The sequence below is a fragment of the Amia ocellicauda genome, chromosome 9, assembly GCF_036373705.1.
Source record: "Amia ocellicauda isolate fAmiCal2 chromosome 9, fAmiCal2.hap1, whole genome shotgun sequence".
Classification (NCBI taxonomy): Eukaryota; Metazoa; Chordata; class Actinopteri; order Amiiformes; family Amiidae; genus Amia; species Amia ocellicauda.
This window is the reverse complement of record NC_089858.1, coordinates 30,284,004-30,303,993: the sequence shown is the minus strand read 5'-3', so window position 1 is coordinate 30,303,993 and position 19,990 is coordinate 30,284,004. Positions and strand designations below refer to the sequence as shown.

The window sequence follows — 19,990 nt, the reverse complement described above, 5'->3', positions numbered from 1 at the left end:
AAAAAACGCAAGAAGCATAATAAAACTGTGAAGTGCTATCTAACGGGGATTAAAAGGACTAATATTACAAGTACTGTCTGAATATATTCATGAATATACCCCAGTGTTTCCACCTGTTGACAATTTCCTATACAATGGAAGGATAAATAGTGTTACATTTTAAGATGTTGTATATTGATTTATTGTGATTATGAATAAGAAATTAATCTAGCATTTTAATTCCATGTAGCATGTAGTAATGAAGGAATAAGGGTGAAACACTTATTATTTTGTGTCAAATTATAAACAAATAAAAGGCTTAGTTAGCTTAGCATATTAGTGAAGTTGTATTTTCACTTCTACTTGTCTACATGTGATCTCACATTTTTTTTCATTTTCTTAGAAATGAAAAATACATCACAGTGAGCCATTTTCTCACCTAAACTGTCCTGAAAATTCACTAAAATCTTTTCATACGATTGGATCCTACTGTCAGTAAAAGTATGTGTAAAACATTTAATAAATAGCTCCTACCTCCTCTGAGGGAGGAGTACTTTTACACCCAAACTAACTTTTGACATTATTTAATTCTGAGATGTTTTATGAATACAGGCACAGATGTCAGTGTTAGATTTTCATGCAGTGTGTGTGAGCACAGAGTCAGAAAGACAGTTTGAGTCATTGAGGCAGTGCTGCTGAGGTTTGGGTTATTGTATATTTTTTGTGTTATTTAAACTGTTATTTATAATTTATTTACAGTTTCTCCATTATGTACTGTTTGTAAATAAACTACATTAAATGCATAAGTTGACAGTGCCAATATCTCTAAGGGTGACTATAAAGCTAGCTGCCCTAACCTGACTTGCAAACAGATGTAGGCTATACTGACCAATAGTAAAATAATTATTAAAACATCTGGACATTATTACAAATTCGGAATAGACCTGAGTGAACAACTTAATGCATTATTCCTTCTATAAAACTATAATGGGTGATTGGAGAGTAAAATGACAACTGCATCTTGATTCATCATCACTGACTGAGTTAGGGTACAAATCAGTGATGGCACAAATTTACTAATGTATGCTAATACCATTAAAAATAATCTTAACCTTCAATGCAAAGACTGTAGTAAGACTTTTGGAATTTAATCATTATTTATTTGAAGTGGGAAATGTACCAAAAATAGCTGAATCATTTAATGTGTTGAACAATCATAATTATATTGAAAAGATCCATCTCGCATCGATTAAGGACGGCCCCTCTAAATTGGATCTGTGCCCCCCTTGGCCACCCCATTCAAAATGTTCTGGACACACCACTGTAACTACATAATACAGTGTGATATTATGAAATGACAGTACTAATTCAAATCACTCTTAACTATATTCCAAGTATGAAGGTCACAGGTCTGCATTCACCATCTGATGGTTTTGTCCTAATGATTGAATTATGTATCTTGATTCCTGCTGGCTCAAGCACAATACAAATGTAAAGTATTACTACCCCATTAAAGGACTATGTACTACAGTTACAAAACACCACATGCTGATTAGAGAACAAGTACAATTTGTTTTTATAAGATTAATAAGTTACATTTGTATATTTTCATTTATAAACATAATCCTGAAAACGTTTGAATTAATATGGATGTTGTCCATATTGTTGTCTCTGAGGCCACTCTTACAAACAATAAGTGCAGCACAGTGGTCTGCTCATATAGTCAACCTCAGTGCACGTTTAAAGTTAGGGCAGATGTGTGAGAAGACCAAGGTGACTCTAACAAACCTTTTCACTGCCAACAAAAATGTAGAAAGGTGCATAGTTGATTTGCTAAATTACACACAACATACACTGCCACAGAATGAATTAATAAATAATCACAAAGCTTTACTACAAAGAAACTGCTAATGGGACTTGCGAGTTGATGTATGGCTGACGAGTGTGTTTGTTTTAAGCAATGTGAAAGTACTCCCTTCCCCTCATGGTGAAAGGAACCCTGCAAAATTGCCAGTTTCAATGTGAATTGGTCTTGTTTAGATACCAAGATATTTTGGTCTTTTTTCACAAACATTTAGGTTATTATAGCTTTACTTGGTCTAGCCCAGATCCATTAGAATGTGCAAATAACCATTATCAATTTTCTCTTTTGAATATTGATTACAAAACATTAAACAAATTATTGGGTACTAAATACTTGCTACATAACATTATCCATAAAACAGTCCAATAAGTATATACTGGTTCTCTTAAAGGTTGATACTCATAAGACAACATTAGGGACCTTACAATACAATATGATTAGCAAAACAACAGTCATCTTCTGTTGCATTCAAATAGAAAAAACGCTCTTCTTCATCTATTCCTATATATTGTGATCAGGGATGGCAGGTACATATTGCCAAGACACCGGCCAGCTCAGCCTGGTAGATACACCTGGAGCTCTTCAGCCAGGTGTATGAAAAGGAGATGCACGCACTCACTCTTTGCAGACTATCTGAGGGGAAGAGCGAGGCAGACATAAGGAGTGCTTAAGTGCAACTGTAACCAGAGAGAATGATTTAACCGAATACAAACCATGGCTTTGCTTGAGGACCCACTTTGATTACTGACTCTAGACTGGAATCCAACTTTATTACTACCTGCTAGATTGGAGAGTTTGCTGAGTGATTATTTCAGGAAACCTAATAGTGTCCCGAGTGTAGAAAGATAACAGTGTTAGCTAGTGCCCTGACCCAGGCTGTATTATTTTAATTTTACAGCCTTACAGATGCACAGCCCACTGTTGCCTCCTCAGTACAAGAACCTTGACTGTGACTTTCAACCAGTGCTGTAGTGGTGACTGAAGTAGTGGGTATACTCCATTTTTTTCGTCGACGGGGGCTGTGTGCTGGTGATTTGTCGACCAGGGGGTGGGAGAGGGTGATGCTAGTGATTTGTCAAGTGGGGGAGGCGGGGGTGTTGCATGTGCTAGTGATTTCATCGACCCGTGGGGAGGTATTGGGCCTGCATATGCCCTCAACTACGCCGCTGCTTTCAACCCCGATCCCTGAACACACACGGCCCACACCCTGCATGTTATCACAATATGTATATTCAGACAAACTTAAATTTGAATGTTGATTTCAGATACTGTTACTTTATCTGCAATATAGCAATTCAATGGGTCTCATTGATATTGGTCTGCTGAAGCTGTTGCCCATTATTATTGTTGTCAATTTAATTATGTGGCCACATGGGGATTATTGTTATTATTGTAAGCCTCCAGCTGTCTGTCTTTCATTGTTCTTCATATTTTTGGTCAGGATACTACTGTGAGGTCTGGATTAACCATTGACATTTTGTCTTTGTAATAAAGGTCTACCTTTCTCCATCCTTGCACAATATTGTAACCTTTTCAATAACTAATTCAGCCAAAAATAAGAAAAGGACATAAAGATTAGGAAATGATCTGATATTTATCACTAATACAATAGTCCGGCCCATTCTGCCAGGTTGGAATTCTCCTCAGTCAATCGAGTAAAGCCAAAACTTCATATGACCAATCGGTTACACCAAGCCTAAATTTGGGGTGTAAAATTTTTAATTTGCTAGTATTAGCAGTGAGATTAAATTTGAAATGGTTGTTTGATATTGCTGATTTAGTTTTTTTCATATAACTGATACCTTACCTGTCTTTGGTCGAGCCTCTCGATGGTGGCATTGGCACCGTATGCATTGCAGGATTCCACAATGTAGTCAGAACTGATCCCAAGAACTGAGCAGGATTCGCCACACGAGCCGTCTGCCACCACAATGATCCGAGGCCAGTCTGAACCTGGAATTTTCCTCAGGTACTCCTCGGAGAACTGCAGAAAGACACACAACAAATTAGGATTCAAGGATTCAGCGTTTGCATTCCTCAAACTCCGCTATTGTATATCTTTTCAACCAACTTTCATAATACATACAAATCATAATTAGTTATCGGTGGCAGTTCCACTTATCTCATTAAATCAAATAATCACAGAGGAGCTGTACCCTGGCAGTACATAAGAGCCCCTATATGTAGTTCAGGTATTTATTTGACATTTTGAAAATCAGATCCATATATTAATTGAAATATGCCAATTAACTTACATCCATTTTGTTTTAAACAACTGCTGTAGTGATACATTAAAAGGACACTAGGTTCCCTTTCTTACACTTAGTTTTCATATAAGAACCAACAATATCATGTAATCTATGAAAGCAGACAGTAATAGAAAACAAAAATGAATACATAACTACATAATTTAATTTTAGATTATGCTATTCAGTTGATCAGTTATTTTAGACTTAAACATAATGATTGATAATTGTTTGCACTTAAAATAAAGATATATCATCCCTAAACAGGGTTTTCCCATGGCATGTCATAGACCACTTTTGCGCACATAACTATGATTGCCTGCATTTCCACATAAACTTATTATGCTTCAGAGATAATTGTCATGATGTTATACAGCTTGTGTTCAAAAGGGTTTCTCACTAATTTCAGAATTAACTAAAATTCTGTTGTGTTTTTGCATATTTCCGTTTGATGACTTTATCAAATTATATATATATATTTTTTTATTTTATTTTATTAGGAGTAGAAGGATAAAATAGATTATAAAAGGCTTATACACATTTCCTATCCCTCTGGTAACAGATACACAGGTCAGACCCCTTGCTCAGATTCAAACTGCCATCTTAGGTACAACTCTGAGCACCTGATCTTCACAGACTAATCCAAATGCAATCAAGCAACAGACCTGCTACACACAAAAAAAGGTCCCCTAACACAGGGGGTTGAACGCTCTACCAAGTCTAGAGGGAATGACGTCATAGAAACAGACTTATTTTTAAACATTATGAGCCCAACATATATAAGTGCTGATAAAGCCAAAACATTGCAGAATCAGTCATGAATCCCATACCTGACCCACTTTCTGACAAGCTATACCAGGACACATTCAACACTGGCTCACAGAAATCATTATTTATTATTCTACTCTTAAGGATTCCCCAGTTCTATTGCTGTTATGTATTATAACTTGTATTCAAGTTCATACTGTTATGCCAAATTTGACTATAATTGGACTCTGTGTTCAGTAAGTTTTTTCATGTTGTCATAAAGACATACAATATCATTGAAAAGGCTAGTGAGAATAAGTGCAATATTAAAACAGCTGTGGTGTTTTATATATTTATTAGTATACAGATATTTACAGACATAACACCTACTTTGGAATTTGTACTGTATGTTTTTATTATTTGTGAAACCATACCATTGCTTAATATTTTGTGGTTTCGTATTTAAAAACTATATTTTTTTCATCAAATGCTTTCACCATGCCCAATAATGTATATATATTTTTATTTAGTTTGTTTCTTTTATGAAACATGATGAGAGTGATGTATTTTGAGGAGTTTTGGGAATATGGGCTGTTGCACATTGTAAATAGATCACAAAAGTAAATTCATAACCCTATAGCTAGACAAATGGAGTGGGTCCTTTGTGTCAACAGGGAGGATAAAATTCTGCCTTTGTGTGTGCTAGTAATGCTATAAACTGGTCTTCTACTGCTAACTGGTATTTGATGGACAAGGTTTTGAGATCTTTTAAGAACTCACCTTTGTGATAATATGCAGAGTTAAATCTCAAAAACATTGGTTACATCTGTTTTTTTAAATGTTTCTATCTATATACTCATAATTAAGGTGTTTTTAGTTTATTGTTATCCATTCAACTATGGATACTCACTTTGGTCCTCGGTTCCATAGCTACAGAAGAACATGGTAAAAATGACATTTGTTATAAAGCACTACATGACTGGAATGGTTTGCCAAAGTTACTTGAAAGCTATCAGATATGTTACTTCTTTAAAAAAGAACTGGTCACTTTTTTACAGCATGTTTGCTCTGATAATGATAATGTTTATGTACTTGAGATGTCTGATTTGTTGTGGATGTTTTTATGTTGCCTGCTGCTTCCCCCTCTCAGAAAATTAGATGTTACATCTTCAGGGGTTATAATCTGGATAGAAAACGTTCAATACAATATAAATAGAAAATAAAAATATTTATCGAATCTTCAGTTTCTCAAAGATTTGTATTATTTATATTCGGACAAATGGAAGCAAACTGAAAACAGCAGAAACTACACAAGACTTAAATAAAATACATAAAAATGTGTTTGGGTGGTTTTGGATCAAGGCGATGCTATCAACATTCAGTGAGCATTATAATCCTCAGCCCTTTGTACTGTACCATGGTTATCATTGCATTTCCTTAAATGTCATCTCAATAAGAAAGAGTATCAAGGGCATCAAAATGATTCCTTCTCCTACAGTTTCAAGATATGCACACTGTAGTCAGATTTATAAAGAAGCAAAAGCATATACACACTGTATTGGGAGTGTATTGCTTTTTCTGCAGTATTTTGTTAAAGAATGTGCAAAGAATACAATAGATAATAATGAATAATAATATAGATAATACAGAACACAGCATAACATTGAATTATGAATGAAGATGTTGCACATTTACAGAGTGAAAACAATATAAAGTTTACATTTATTTATTTTGTGAATGGAGTCAGTCCTAAATGTTACAAACATTATCTTTATCATTTCATTAGCCCTTTCTTAAGCAACACCAATATTCATTGACATTTATTCTTTAAACCATTATCTCTTTAGCTGAACCCTATAGATCCCCTCTTTAGAAAAACTGCCCACTTATCTCTTTAAACCAACGAGTTAAAGTAAACCTTCATTTAATCTGACTATAGGATACAAAGAGCTATATTGATTTATTCCATTTTGGAATTTGCTTTATGAAAAATGTCTAGAAACTAGTTCAAGGTTAAGTGTTACTATGGAGTTATAAAAATCTAAGGAAGCTATACAATTTATGCATTCCTAAATGTGTTTAACATTATAATATCTCCAATCCCTTGATATGCAAAATACCACAACTTTATTTTTTTTATGTGAAGAATAACTAATACACTCCCAATAGTGTGTGTATATGCTTTTACTTTGTATAAATCTGGCTATAATGCAGGTCTATGTTGAAACTGTTGGAGAAGGAACATTGAGATTACATTTAAGGAAATGCAATTATAACCATGGTAATTAGTAAAATACCCCAGTGACATTGAATGCAATACTTGTCCATATTTAAAAAATAATAATAAGTGCATAACTCTAAACCCTTGCACTCATAGCAATGTCTGTTATTTACTTCCAGCTGTACTGTATATTGTATACACTGTATGTGGTGTGTAATTCAAACTCAACTGTAGAATTAAGTATAAACATTTAAACACTACCATAAAATGCACTACACATACTAAATAGTAAATGGGGTTATAATATCTTTACAGATTTTTACTTTCTGTATGGAAATAATACATTATTTAGGAATTACGAAAGAGAAGAAATGAAAACATGTCCTGATTTGTAGTCATTCACATAATAATTAGCTTAAAGATAGTGATGACATTTATTGTTCCCTGCCCCCATGTAATGCCAGTATCAGACCATCATGCAGCAGCACATCCTGAGAGTTAAGTACAGTTCAGTTTACAGTAGATACAGGGGTATAAATAAATAAAAAATATGTTAATATAATAAAATAAAACATACTCATAACCATAATGTCAGCTTGTTTTAGGAGTATAGATTGGTCTGATCTTTGTATGGTACTATAGTCACCATTGTATTTTCAGAGTTAACATCGCCATTCATAATTCATAAATATATATGCTCTGTACTATCTATTGTGTTCTTTGCCCATTCTGTAACAAATGTGTATCAAATTTTAATGTATGAGCTTCAGAAAAAGTAATATACAGTACCAGAAACCTAAACTGTAATCACAGTTCAGCTGGAAGTAAATAACAAAAACATAGCTATGAGTGCAAGGGTAGAGGGTAGAAGGTTAAGCACTTTTTTTTAACTAATGTGGACAAGTTATGCAATCAATGTCATATTTTACTAATTTCTGAGTTTCGGTAAAGTCACAGCGACTGTCCAGAAACTGAACAGTTTATCTGCAAAACAGATGAAAGACCCTGAATTGTAGATTTAAACAGTTTTTGGTACTGCTTGTGAAACTCAGTAAAACAAATTCTTCCATATGAATACAGCCTAAACCTTTATATGATTATTATTCACAAGGTCAGACTTTGTTAGGATTTCTGTTCTGCTGTTAACAATATTATTTAATTCCTGTAAATCAAATAAGCTACTATACAGAGGAGAAAATCCTATTTCATGTTTAAGTGTTTCAGCTTAATGCATAGATTAAATAAGGCAAAGTATTGAGTGGCTTGTCTGCATTTTATTCACATCTAATGAATTTTGATTTGTTGTTACATATGATTTACTGCCATTGCTTTATTTACTGACTTACTACTTTAAAATTACTTGTATTCCATTAATATTAATGAAAGATAACTTTGGTGAGCTTAGTCATTCAATATACAACACAAAGTTAATAGCATTTCCAGAGGGCTAAAAGTAAAATATGTGTTTCAGAGGAGCTGGTGACGCAGTGAAGGTCATTCAAATGTCAGCATATGGACAAGAGCCAGTTTCCAATAAGCCCACTAACAGGAAATGTTTCAATTTATCTCAGACGTATAAACATTCATAAAGGTTAATGTGGTCTTCTTTACATGCCATCTGCTCACCCAGTCCTGTTCATATTGCCTTGGTTACCACTGCTATTTGCTTTCTTCGCGAGCCAAAGCCATGCTCACTAAACCTATAATTTCTTCACCATTACAAGGTGTATTTTTCTCTAATTAGTATTTGCAATACTCATCTCAAGAGAGAAAAAAAGCTAGGATAACACTACAGCAACACCTGATGACATAGTAATTTCTAACAAACAAGTCTGTCACTCAGCATTTATGTTTGGCCTGTAAAACATGCAGATTACGCTTTTCAAAAGAAGCAAGATAAGAAGTTAGACGCAAAGTGATTTATTTCAAAGTCTGATTGATGTGACCAAATGCCTCCGTTTTTATTTTCAAATTGCTAGACAGTGGATATCTAAACCATTTTAACCTCTTTCAAAATAGTTTGCAGTTTGACAAATTAATTCAACACCATCTTCTTCTTTTCCCCTTTTTTATAAACATGCCTTAAATGTAATGGAAGTTTAAGGTCAGGGATTACAGAGTACACATGGACTACATAGCCTTCATAGTTTTATATATGTATAAACAAATCATATATGAAATATTGATCTTACAGGAAGATTAAGATATGTATTGATGTATACAGTTATATACGTTATATATGTTAAATAAACATATTATAAACACATTTTCTTGCACGATGAATAACATTTACACCTACTGTAGAAAGAAAGAAATGATCCACATCTGACAGCAGGTCACAGTACTAAGAGCTTCTGTTTCACACTTTAAATGATCACAGGCCCTTAAATGTGATCATAATTGTAGCTTTTTTACGATTGGAAAATTACTATATTAAAGGAAGGGAAACATATTTTTCTTACAAGCTTACATGGTTGTTGTTTTTTTTGTCTCCGAAGCCAAAGAAATGCAAAATGTGTATTTCAAAAATCAACTTTAGATATTAAATAAGAAACACAGATGACTTTCATAAAGTTGAATTATTCTTCCAAACCTGTGGCTTAGTAAACAACTATAGTAAGATATTATTTTTAAGGATATATTGTTAATAAATACATTCATATCTCACGTTATTTGTCAAAATATACAGCAGTAATTCATTATTGCAAAATGTGTTACAATTGAACAAGCATGCAAGGAGCATGACAGGTGAAAGCCCACCCACCTGTGAGAAGCAATCTACTGGTGTGGAAATAGCAGCCAAAAAGACAGGTCAATCAAAATTAATTTAGTCAAGAGTGAGGGTTCCTTGATTTACATAATGTGCAAGAAAAACATACAAATAAAAATGGCCTACTGATCAACATTAATCCTAAATGATAAATATGACAGTTTCTAAAATTAATGCTTTATGTCTTCTTGCATTTCTAGAAGTGGATAATGAAAGTATCAGATTTTTTTGTACAATTCTATTGTATTAACACATTTTAACACTCAAAACCTTGTAGGTTGCCCATTTCCAGCAATGTCTTGAGTAAACTGCTTGAATCTACAGCTGTGTATCCAAAGAACCTGTCCATCATATCTCTCTTCAATTTAATATGAACTCTCTTCATGAACTCATGGACATGGATTGAATGTTAAAACACTTGCCTTTTAAAGCCTCAATACAGTCCATGAATAGATTCAGAGTGTTGTGCAGAATTAAAATATATTTCAGACACCTTACTGTCAGTCTACTTCACACTCTTCTACTTCAACAGTCACAAATCTCATTTAAATATCACATTTCATTGTAACTTCAAATTACATTAAAACAGACCCAAAGGTAGATTTTAATATAGGCTACTACATACATTAGCAGAACAATCCTACTGATTTTGACAAAATAAAGACTAATAAATGAATTCCCTCAAACTCACAACAAACCAGGTGCAACAGCAGGAAAAGTATGAATGATCGCTTTCACAAAAAGTGCAGTAGATGGCAACGGTAGAGTTTGTACAGTTTGTAAAAAAAAGAACAAAGCCCTTGAAGGAGATCCTCCACGCTATCTGTTGTTAGACTTGTTTTTTGTTTTTTTGTCACGCCAACAGCTTTGACTATTTGTGTTGATAATGACAACATTAATGTAACAGTTAAAATATTAATTCACCCAGCGGCGTTATGCAGCTAAATGTTTTGGGGGGGCACAGTCAGAAAACAAATTATGATTGTTACAAATGGCTGGTATTTAATGCTTTTAACTATATCTATAGGGTATCCTATGACTTTTTAAATGTAACTGTACTTTAATGTACTGCTCTACACACATATTCAATAGTATTGCTCCACTGTTTCTGTTGTATTCTAAGCACTGGTATTTCTGATACACAGAAACTGTTAAAACATCTTTGCTTGGGGTTTGCTAAGGGTAGGCATCTAACACTGCTGGAGTGGGACCTTTTCTTATATATTAATCTCTTTCCAGTTGATCTTCTGGCATGATTAAACTTGTCTCTGTTTCTGATCATGAAAAATATGTCCTTAAAAATTGTTTGCATAATGCATTGTACAAACTATAACTACTCTTTACTATTAAGTAAATTGAACTTCACTGGTGCTGCTCCTATTGATACTACAGCTGGTTTCAGAGAAGACTTCAGTTACAGGGTTTAAAAATAAATCAATTGAATATGCTTTAATGTACAGTGGGGGAAAAAAGTATTTGATCCCCTGCTGATTTTGTACGTTTGCCCACTGACAAAGAAATGATCAGTCTATAATTTTAATGGTAGGTGTATTTTAACAGTGAGAGACAGAATAACAACAACAAAATCCAGGAAAATTAATTTCAAAAAAGTTATACATTGATTTGCATGTTAATGAGGGAAATAAGTATTTGACCACTTCGACTTAGTACTTGGTGGCTAAACCCTTGTTGGCAATCACAGAGGTCAGACGTTTCTTGTAGTTGGCCACCAGGTTTGCACACATCTCAGGAGGGATTTTGTCCCACTCCTCTTTGCAGATCCTCTCCAAGTCATTAAGGTTTCGAGGCTGACGTTTGGCAACTCGAACCTTCAGCTCCCTCCACAGATTTTCTATGGGATTAAGGTCTGGAGACTGGCTAGGCCACTCCAGGACCTTAATGTGCTTCTTCTTGAGCCACTCCTTTGTTGCCTTGGCTGTGTGTTTTGGGTTATTGTCATGCTGGAATACCATCCACGACCAATTTTCAATGCTCTGGCTGAGAGAAGGAGGTTCTCACCCAAGATTTGACGGTACATGGCCCCGTCCATCGTCCCTTTGATGCGGTGCAGTTGTCCTGTCCCCTTAGCAGAAAAACACCCCCAAAGCATAATGTTTCCACCTCCATGTTTGACGGTGGGGATGGTGTTCTTGGGGTCATTCCTCCTCCTCCAAACATGGCGAGTTGAGTTGATGCCAAAGAGCTCGATTTTGGTCTCATCTGACCACAACACTTTCACCTATTTCTCCTCTGAATCATTCAGATGTTGGCAAACTTCAGACGGGCCTGTACATGTGCTTTCTTGAGCAGAGGGACCTTGCGGGCGCTGCAGGATTTCAGTCCTTCACGGCGTAGTGTGTTACCAATAGTTTTCTTGGTGACTATGGTCCCAGCTGCCTTGAGATCATTAACAAGATCCTCCCGTGTAGTTCTGGGCTGATTATGCTGATTGATAGGGGATCAAATACTTATTTCCCTCATTAACATGCAAATCAATGTATAACTTTTTTTAAATGCGTTTTTCTTGAATTTTTTTGTTGTTATTCTGTCTCTCAGTGTTAAAATACACCTACCATTAAAATTATAGACTGATCATTTCTTTGTCAGTGGGCAAACGTACAAAATCAGCAGGGGATCAAATACTTTTTTCCCTCACTGTATATATAATTTAGCATTTTTGTAAAAACACGTTTATTGACTCACGTGTTATCTTTCAAGTCGGAAGCACTGCACAATTCCATAGGAACCCGATCAAAAACTTCACTCTATCAAAGCTGCCACAGGTTCGTCTTTTGCCATTTCGCCTGGACCCGATAACATGAGCTTTCTGTGTCTGTGTGTTGCATTAGACATTAAAAACTGCGTATTTTGGCTGGCTGGCTTCACTAATAGTGTTGTTCACCACCGTTTCGTTACATCTCTGTCTCTATTGTGTGTCTTATTAGTTATATTTATAGCTAATTCCAATCCTGTCCATCCAGGCACTGGAGCTCCGGCTACACTTTCGGTTTCAGTTTCGGTTCACTAATAAAGCATTTTGAAAATAATATATTATCCGATTGCTTGCTGTGTTGGTTTATGTCCACAGGGCTTTTCCTCCACAGCAGGAGCACTAGCAGCGGCAGTAAAATCCGAGGCCTGGCTGCCCGGCCTTAGCCTCGGTCTGTCGTAAGAGATCTCACCTGCGAGAGGTGCTCCTACACCATCTTGCACCCGCACTACAGCCTGCAGCTGCAGCTGTAGGAGATCTCGCTCTCTCAGTTCGCTGAGAACGAGCTCTGCTTAGCCTCCCCGTCTGTGCGTGTAGGCCTCAGTTTTAGTTCCTGCTACGGCTGGTGGTCTGCTACCCTCAGACCCAGTTTTCCCAGAAACCCCAGCACACACGGTGTGGTTAAGCCTACGGGCCTACGCAGCACTTGTATCCAGCACCTGGTGCTCGGCATACACAGTGTTCTGTCCGGCAACAGCAAGGTTGTGTCTGGTTGGTGTTGCAGTGTCCCCGTGTACATAAACGTTGCTGGGTGGAGACGTACTTACAGTAGCGAGCCCGCTAGGCGCTCCACTTGTCGCGGTGGCGTTTCAGTTGTTGTGTGCCCTCTGGTGCAAACACTGACCGCCACCCCCACTGCACATTTCCTTGGTCACACGCGTGAGCGCTTGGCGATGAGCTCTTCTCACCCCCACCATTGTGCTGCTGGCGGCCAACACACCTTTCCAGTCTGGAGTGGTGAGGTCCTCTGCCCCGCCTGTCTGGGCACCGACAGTGGTACACGAATTGACCTGCGATGACCGGGTCCGCTACGGTGCGCCTGGAGCCGCAGCCTCGCACTGCACCCAGGAATCTTCCACTCCGGCGTCTGACGGTAGTGGTTCGGTGGCTCTGGACCTCTGCCTCTCCCCGAGCCCCTCCGTCTCCTCCTCCAGACACGCAGCTTTGGAGACAGCCTTCTCTGCCTGCGTCTGCTGCTGCCCCCACGGCAGCTGCGCCCCCCGCCTGACGTGCCCGTGGTGCACGCTGCTACAGCCGTGCACGCACCCCCGCGCAAGCACATGAGCAACAGGGAAGAGTGGTGGCGCGAAGCCCACGGGCCATCCCCTCCTCTTCTGAGCCATTGCTAGCCCCCTCCCCGCAGTGCAGTCAGGGACTGGGGTCAGGCTCCACGGACAGAGAGCGAGATGACACATCTGCCACATCTGTGCCCTCCTGTCTGCAAACAGCAGCCCAGACCCTATCTCGAGTCTCCACCGCCAGCCCATGAGGGGAGCCTCTCTGCCCTGTCTATGGACAAGAGCAGCAGACAGGTCATTTGGGAGGAGGACTGCCTATTGCTCAGCCTGCATGTGAGCTTGAAGTCAGAGGAGGAGCTCTTGGAGAGGTAACCAACCTTGCCCCCCCCCCCACTCCAATGAGCAGCAACACTCCCCCTGCTCCTGTAAGTCAGGATCGTTAGTTTTGGGCAGTGATCCAGAGGGCCGTGGACTGCTTGCAGATCCCCTGGCCCTCTGACCCCACCCCCGACACTCCAGGTTCGAGAGGAAGCACCAGCTGCAGCAGCCCACAAAGGCCCTTCCGCTGCTGCCGGACCTCCTGGACAACCTAAGAGCCACCTGGGACCACTGCCCACTGACCACTGGCCCCTGCCCAGGTTTCGGGTGGGGAAGGCCTATGCCAGAACCCAGGGTGCAGCTGAAGCACCATCACCGCGCTGGTCTCCTTAACCCTACAGTTCATGGTGTCACGTGACTTGGCCTGTCCACCCCCCTTCTGAGGCGTGGTGTGAACGCGAGTGAGGGACCCGTTGCAGTGTATGGCACTTTGCATCGCAATCGCCGCTCTCCTGGAGATGCGAGCAATTTGTGAAGCACCCCCACTGGGGCAGCATGGGGGATTCTAATCCCCACATTTCCTAGTACCCAAGGAAAATAATGGTTTCCACCCCATCTTTGATTGGAGATGCCTGAACCACCGCCTCAGGGTGTGGCGCTTCAGCACGCTCAACCTGCGCAACACGTCCCAGACCATCAAGCCCGGCGACTGGTTCATTGCTGTGGCTTTGAAAGTCGCAGGGCACGCTTTGGCACCCCAATCCGGGCCTCCCCCAGCTCTGGGCCTGGCCCCTAAGTGGAAGTGTTTGATTGCCTGTGGTCTGTCAGGTGAGGTAGTAGCCACTGTTCAGTCAGCGAGAGCTCCCTCTCCAAGGGAGTCAAGATGGTGCTCAAAACCCAATTAATTGCCCCATTGCGGTCATATTACAATTTCTACAAGAGCTGTTGGATCAGGGCAAGTCCCTGTCCATGCTCAAAGTGTATCTGGCGGCTATCTCCGCATGTCATGTTCAGATTGATGCCGAGCCCCCTGGGTTTCATTTTTTGGCTGTGCAGTTTCTAAAGGGAGCTCTTTCACCTCATTGTCATTGTCATGGATACTCCTATGTATTCCAAGAGAAGACAGAGCTTGCACACTGCAGAATGAATAAATATATAACAACCATCACCTTTATATATTTCAACACACATATTTAATTTAGAAAGGCATATGAAGTATTGTCGTACCCAGAGCAAGCAATTATGGTGATTATGGATGTTCAGTTTTTTTACATTATTGGTTTCCTGGTTTTGGACAGACAACATTTAGTAGGTATAGTATATCTACAAGTATTTGGAATAAATATAATAGAAACCCATAAGTCATTTTCATATGGGGACAGACAGACCAACAGACAGACAAAAATTTGAATTTTACAGAGCTCTGATTGATTGCTCTCTGTCACAGCACAGTATATATGTGCTGTGTTCAAAGTGGCCATCTACCATTCACACATATTTTTCCAATATAACCTGTTTTGTTCATCTGACAGAAATGAAAACAAACTAACTCTGTCTTTTTTGCATGTACTGACACAACTATGGTGAACCTTTTTTGGAACCTGACTAATGTCACAGGTTAATTTGTTTCCGTGTATTTTATAGTGCAGTACACACTCAAAGATACATCAAACATATATGGTTTGTACATTGAATCATAGATATCAGTATAATGTTTTTTTGTAATATGTATATTTCTGTTTTGCCTAAGATTTGACTTTAAACTTTAACCATAAAGCATGAAATGGATGCGTATGTTCAAACATAATAGAAACATAAGCACTTTTATTTAACAAAAAATGATGATAGAGCTGTAACTGTTCTGTTCAACTAGCAGAAATTAAGTGGGAATAAACCATTAGAATCAGATTATCTACATTGACAACAATGTGCACATCATTGTATAATTAATATGAGCAAAGCAGTTAGTTGCTATGATGTCCTCTTCCACATTTTTGTTTCTGTGAACTCTTTTAATACAGACCAATCATACTAAATAGTTTATTCCATTTTGAGGCTGCATTTGCAGCTGTAAGACTGTTGATTTGTAACAGCATGATGCACTTTACAAAGTTCAGCAGCAGTCACATTATCCCCATGATGCAACACAATAGATTTAAAAAAGATGTATATATTGAAAGAGATACCTGTACTATCAAAGTTCAGTTTGTGCATTTCAACATAAACTTGTTGACTCAACTCTGCTTTTCCTCCTGACATCTATATCATATCTCCAGAGGTTGCCATTGGTTGTATCTTGGTCCAGTGAAGGCATGTGTTGATATAGCCTTCTTTTACCTACATTCAACTGAATTATTCTGGATGGTGCTTTTGAAACAAAAAAAAACTTAATTACATGTGTCTGTGTGTAACAGAAGCTCAGCCACTGCACCTGGGTCTTAATATTTGGAAAAATAGTACCATTTATGGATGAATTTCAAAATATTGTGTGGTAAATGGATGTATTAATACGTTTTCAAAGATAGTTTCCCAGTTTTTGTCCATACTGCTGATTGTATGATATGTGTATCAATAAGATTGTGAATTTGCATGCGTTATATATGTATGATCTGGAACAATTTATGTTCACACAATTAAACAAAGTGCTTTGTGGATTTAGACTAAAGTGACTATGGATCCATCACTTGCTGGTGAGCAGGTTAGTAAAGATTAATTCCCATCAAAGCTCTGTATGTAGTTTCTTGTTTACTTTTATTGGGTTGGGCGGGGGTTTATTCAGAAATAAAAATGTATATACAGTCTTTGCTAATGACACCTGAAGACAGTAATAACAGCTAATCAGTCTCTATTTTACAGCACTCTAACTGAATGCATGTTCATTATATATCATTTTCATTTAAATAATTATTTAAAATAGTATTAAAAATCATTGATCTGTTTAATTGTATTGAACATAGAGTCAGTATGGCGCTGTAAGCTGACACATAGCTAAACTGTTTGATCAGGAAAAGATTAACCGACACATCATGTAGCTTGTTCTTGTTCCTGCCAAATAGCATAAAAGTTATTAGAACACCAGGACCGTGAAAAAACAAATTACATGCGGACACATATTTGGTAAGGCACATTGCACCTTTAAAATCAAATAAAACTTTTAAGAATAACACAAGCTCTCGAAAGGACCATGTGATAAGAATCTGCACAAATTAAATTATTAATTTATTATTACCATTACATATGTGTCATATGACAGGCGACAGCCCCCGTCTGCAACGCAAAGGCAGCATTCCGAACATAATGTTTTTAACACACAACGAATATATTCTCGTCAATAGGGGAAACGTGTCAAACTTGATGTTTAAAATCGATATCCATACAGTATGTATGAATAACATACAAGCACAGATCTGCATTGTGCTGCATTAAAAGGGTCATCACTTACCTTCGTGCCGAGGTGGATTTTTATATCAACCTTTTGTTTCTTTTGCTCCAGTATGCTCAGAAGGTGTTCTTGGAATACCCCGATTTTAGTGAAAAAGTGGTCATTGTGCCAGCACCCTTCCATGTTATCGAAATCCACTCCCAAGGCGAACAGAAAGCTGACGCTCCGCGGGTCCAGAGCAATTTGCTGCGGTCGGCAGAGCAGCGCGCTCCTGTAGCGCTCGTCCAGCACAGTCAATTTCAGCACCTTCCCAGAGCGGACAGCCACCAGGGCAGCGGTAAGGCCAACCGGACCAGATCCGACCACCAGAACCGACACTCGGGCTCGCCACTGCCTTATCCGGTCTAAACTCACTTTCACCAGCACATACACCAACACTGCCAGTAAAGTGCTCAGCGTCGTATCGTACGCCAGAGCTCTGTACTTTTCTTCCATGCTGCTATTGAAACCATCGGCGGTGTTTTCCATTCTTGTCCCATCCGCGATATGACTATACCCTAACATTTACCCGTTAAAAACATACTTGTTGAAGGAGACGGCTTCAGTATCGGTATCCCAGAAGAGACGGGTCTCATGTTTGGTCGCGTCCTGTTGTTACTTCACAGTTTTCATTCAGGGAATACAAAAACAGATCAGAGGCTGTGATGCATGAGGTGAAACACAAATGATACAGCAGCGTCCACATGCACAGAATACAGCAGGCACGCACAAGTCAGGCTTTGTACTAACGTGCTGTAGTTAGCCACACACACCACACCAAAAACAAACAAACACACAAAAACGTGTTTTAGGCTTCAGTTCCTTCGTGAACAGCAGGCAACATAACCAGGAAGAGATTCTTAGCAATCATATTCCATGAGCAGTTTTATTATCATCGCTTGTTTTGCTTATTCATTCTGCTACTGTGCATGCAGTACGGACGGAACAAGACTGCAGCGCCTGTGTTTCAGTTCTGTAGGTTTATTGTATATCTACTACTAAATCGAAGTCACTAGATTTGAATAGTTCCGGGAGTTTGGACGTCCTTACTGAGGCGTTCACAGTGGTTAGGCTCTTTGTCTCTTCATATTTGACTTAATGTGTTCTTGTGGTTCTTGAATAAACACACTTGGACGTAAACCCGTGTTTAACACAACAGTGAACCACGTGAAGTATACTGTATATCCGTACTGAACAATTAACTGTTTGTAGTCACATGTTTCGTAAAGCACATTGCACCGTTCAAACAATTGTGTCTGACTCACAGATTATAATTGGACATTTGAAATGTACAATATATAACCATCTATACTGTAGCCTACGCCTCTCCGAGGATTTTATAATATTTTGGGTTGTATAATGTATTCAAATACTGTAACTTGAGTGCAACTAACAAAATACAATGTCTTAGTATGCACTTACACTTATACATATATGCTTCTTTATACCTGGTTAAAATGTTCTGTAGAGTATCTAAATACTCTATAGAATATCATTACTTTCATTCAATATCTGATACTAGAAAATGAATCTATGGAAACACCTTATATATCTTGCTTAAAGTACATTCCATAAAAGCACTAGGAGTACATTTAGCATCAATAATACATTTTGCATTGTACTTTACAGTAGGACATCAGTTTTACATCTCAACCAAGGAACAGGACATTTAAAAATTGAGTAACCTTGAGCTCCAGTTAACACACAGGACATCCAAGTCAGAACTGTAACCAGAACCCATACATGATGTTTAAAAAAGTATGATCATTTTCTATTAAAGGTACAATTTATTTCTCCCAAAACCTTTTTGTAACACTCTGGGGGGGATTAAAGACTTTTCAGATAAAAATACTTATTCATCCATGTGGGTTTGTAGGATCTGAAAGTAATCTGCATGAGATATGTCATTTGAACTGTTCTTAAATATAAGGAAAGCAAGTGGGCATGTTTTGTAAGGGCTAATGTTTTGTTTTTAAGTATGATGTGTACCACATGCTTTCATAAGAAAGTTATTTTTGATGATCACTACTTACACCAGTAGTATAATACCAGTAGTATGTTAGTGTTTCTGAAACAATTTAAGTCACATGAATAAATGCATCTGCTAAATAACTTAAGAATAAGAAGAACAGCAAAATAGCTAATGTAACATTTATTTATTTATTTATTTGAGTGTACATATAGCACAATACATGGTGATATTTGGAAAGCTGATTTATTTATATTGCATCACTATCAATAACTAAATATGTAAATTTATATGTATCCTTGCTAATACAAATTTGACTTAGCATTGCACTTGCTGCGCTATCTTCAGGTCTGACTCACTTATGTATACACATGTATACCAGAGCCTAACAGCTTCATGTCTGAGATTGGAAAACTTCAACATGGCAATGGAGGTGTAGTTTCAGGA

At 38.0% G+C, this 19,990-nt stretch overlaps 1 protein-coding gene across 1 annotated transcript in view; it reads right to left on the bottom strand.

The window, feature by feature from the left end:
- Positions 1-18,476, bottom strand: part of LOC136758278 (uncharacterized) — a 34,803-nt gene extending 16,327 nt beyond the window's left edge. The window contains exons 1-2 of the mRNA XM_066712529.1: positions 17,596-18,476; positions 3,651-3,827 (exon numbers count right to left, since the gene is read on the bottom strand). Coding sequence (XP_066568626.1) covers positions 3,651-3,827; positions 17,596-18,099 — 681 coding nt within the window. The 5' untranslated portion in view covers positions 18,100-18,476. The remainder of the gene's footprint in view (positions 1-3,650; positions 3,828-17,595) is intronic.
- Positions 18,477-19,990: the final 1,514 nt, after the last annotated feature.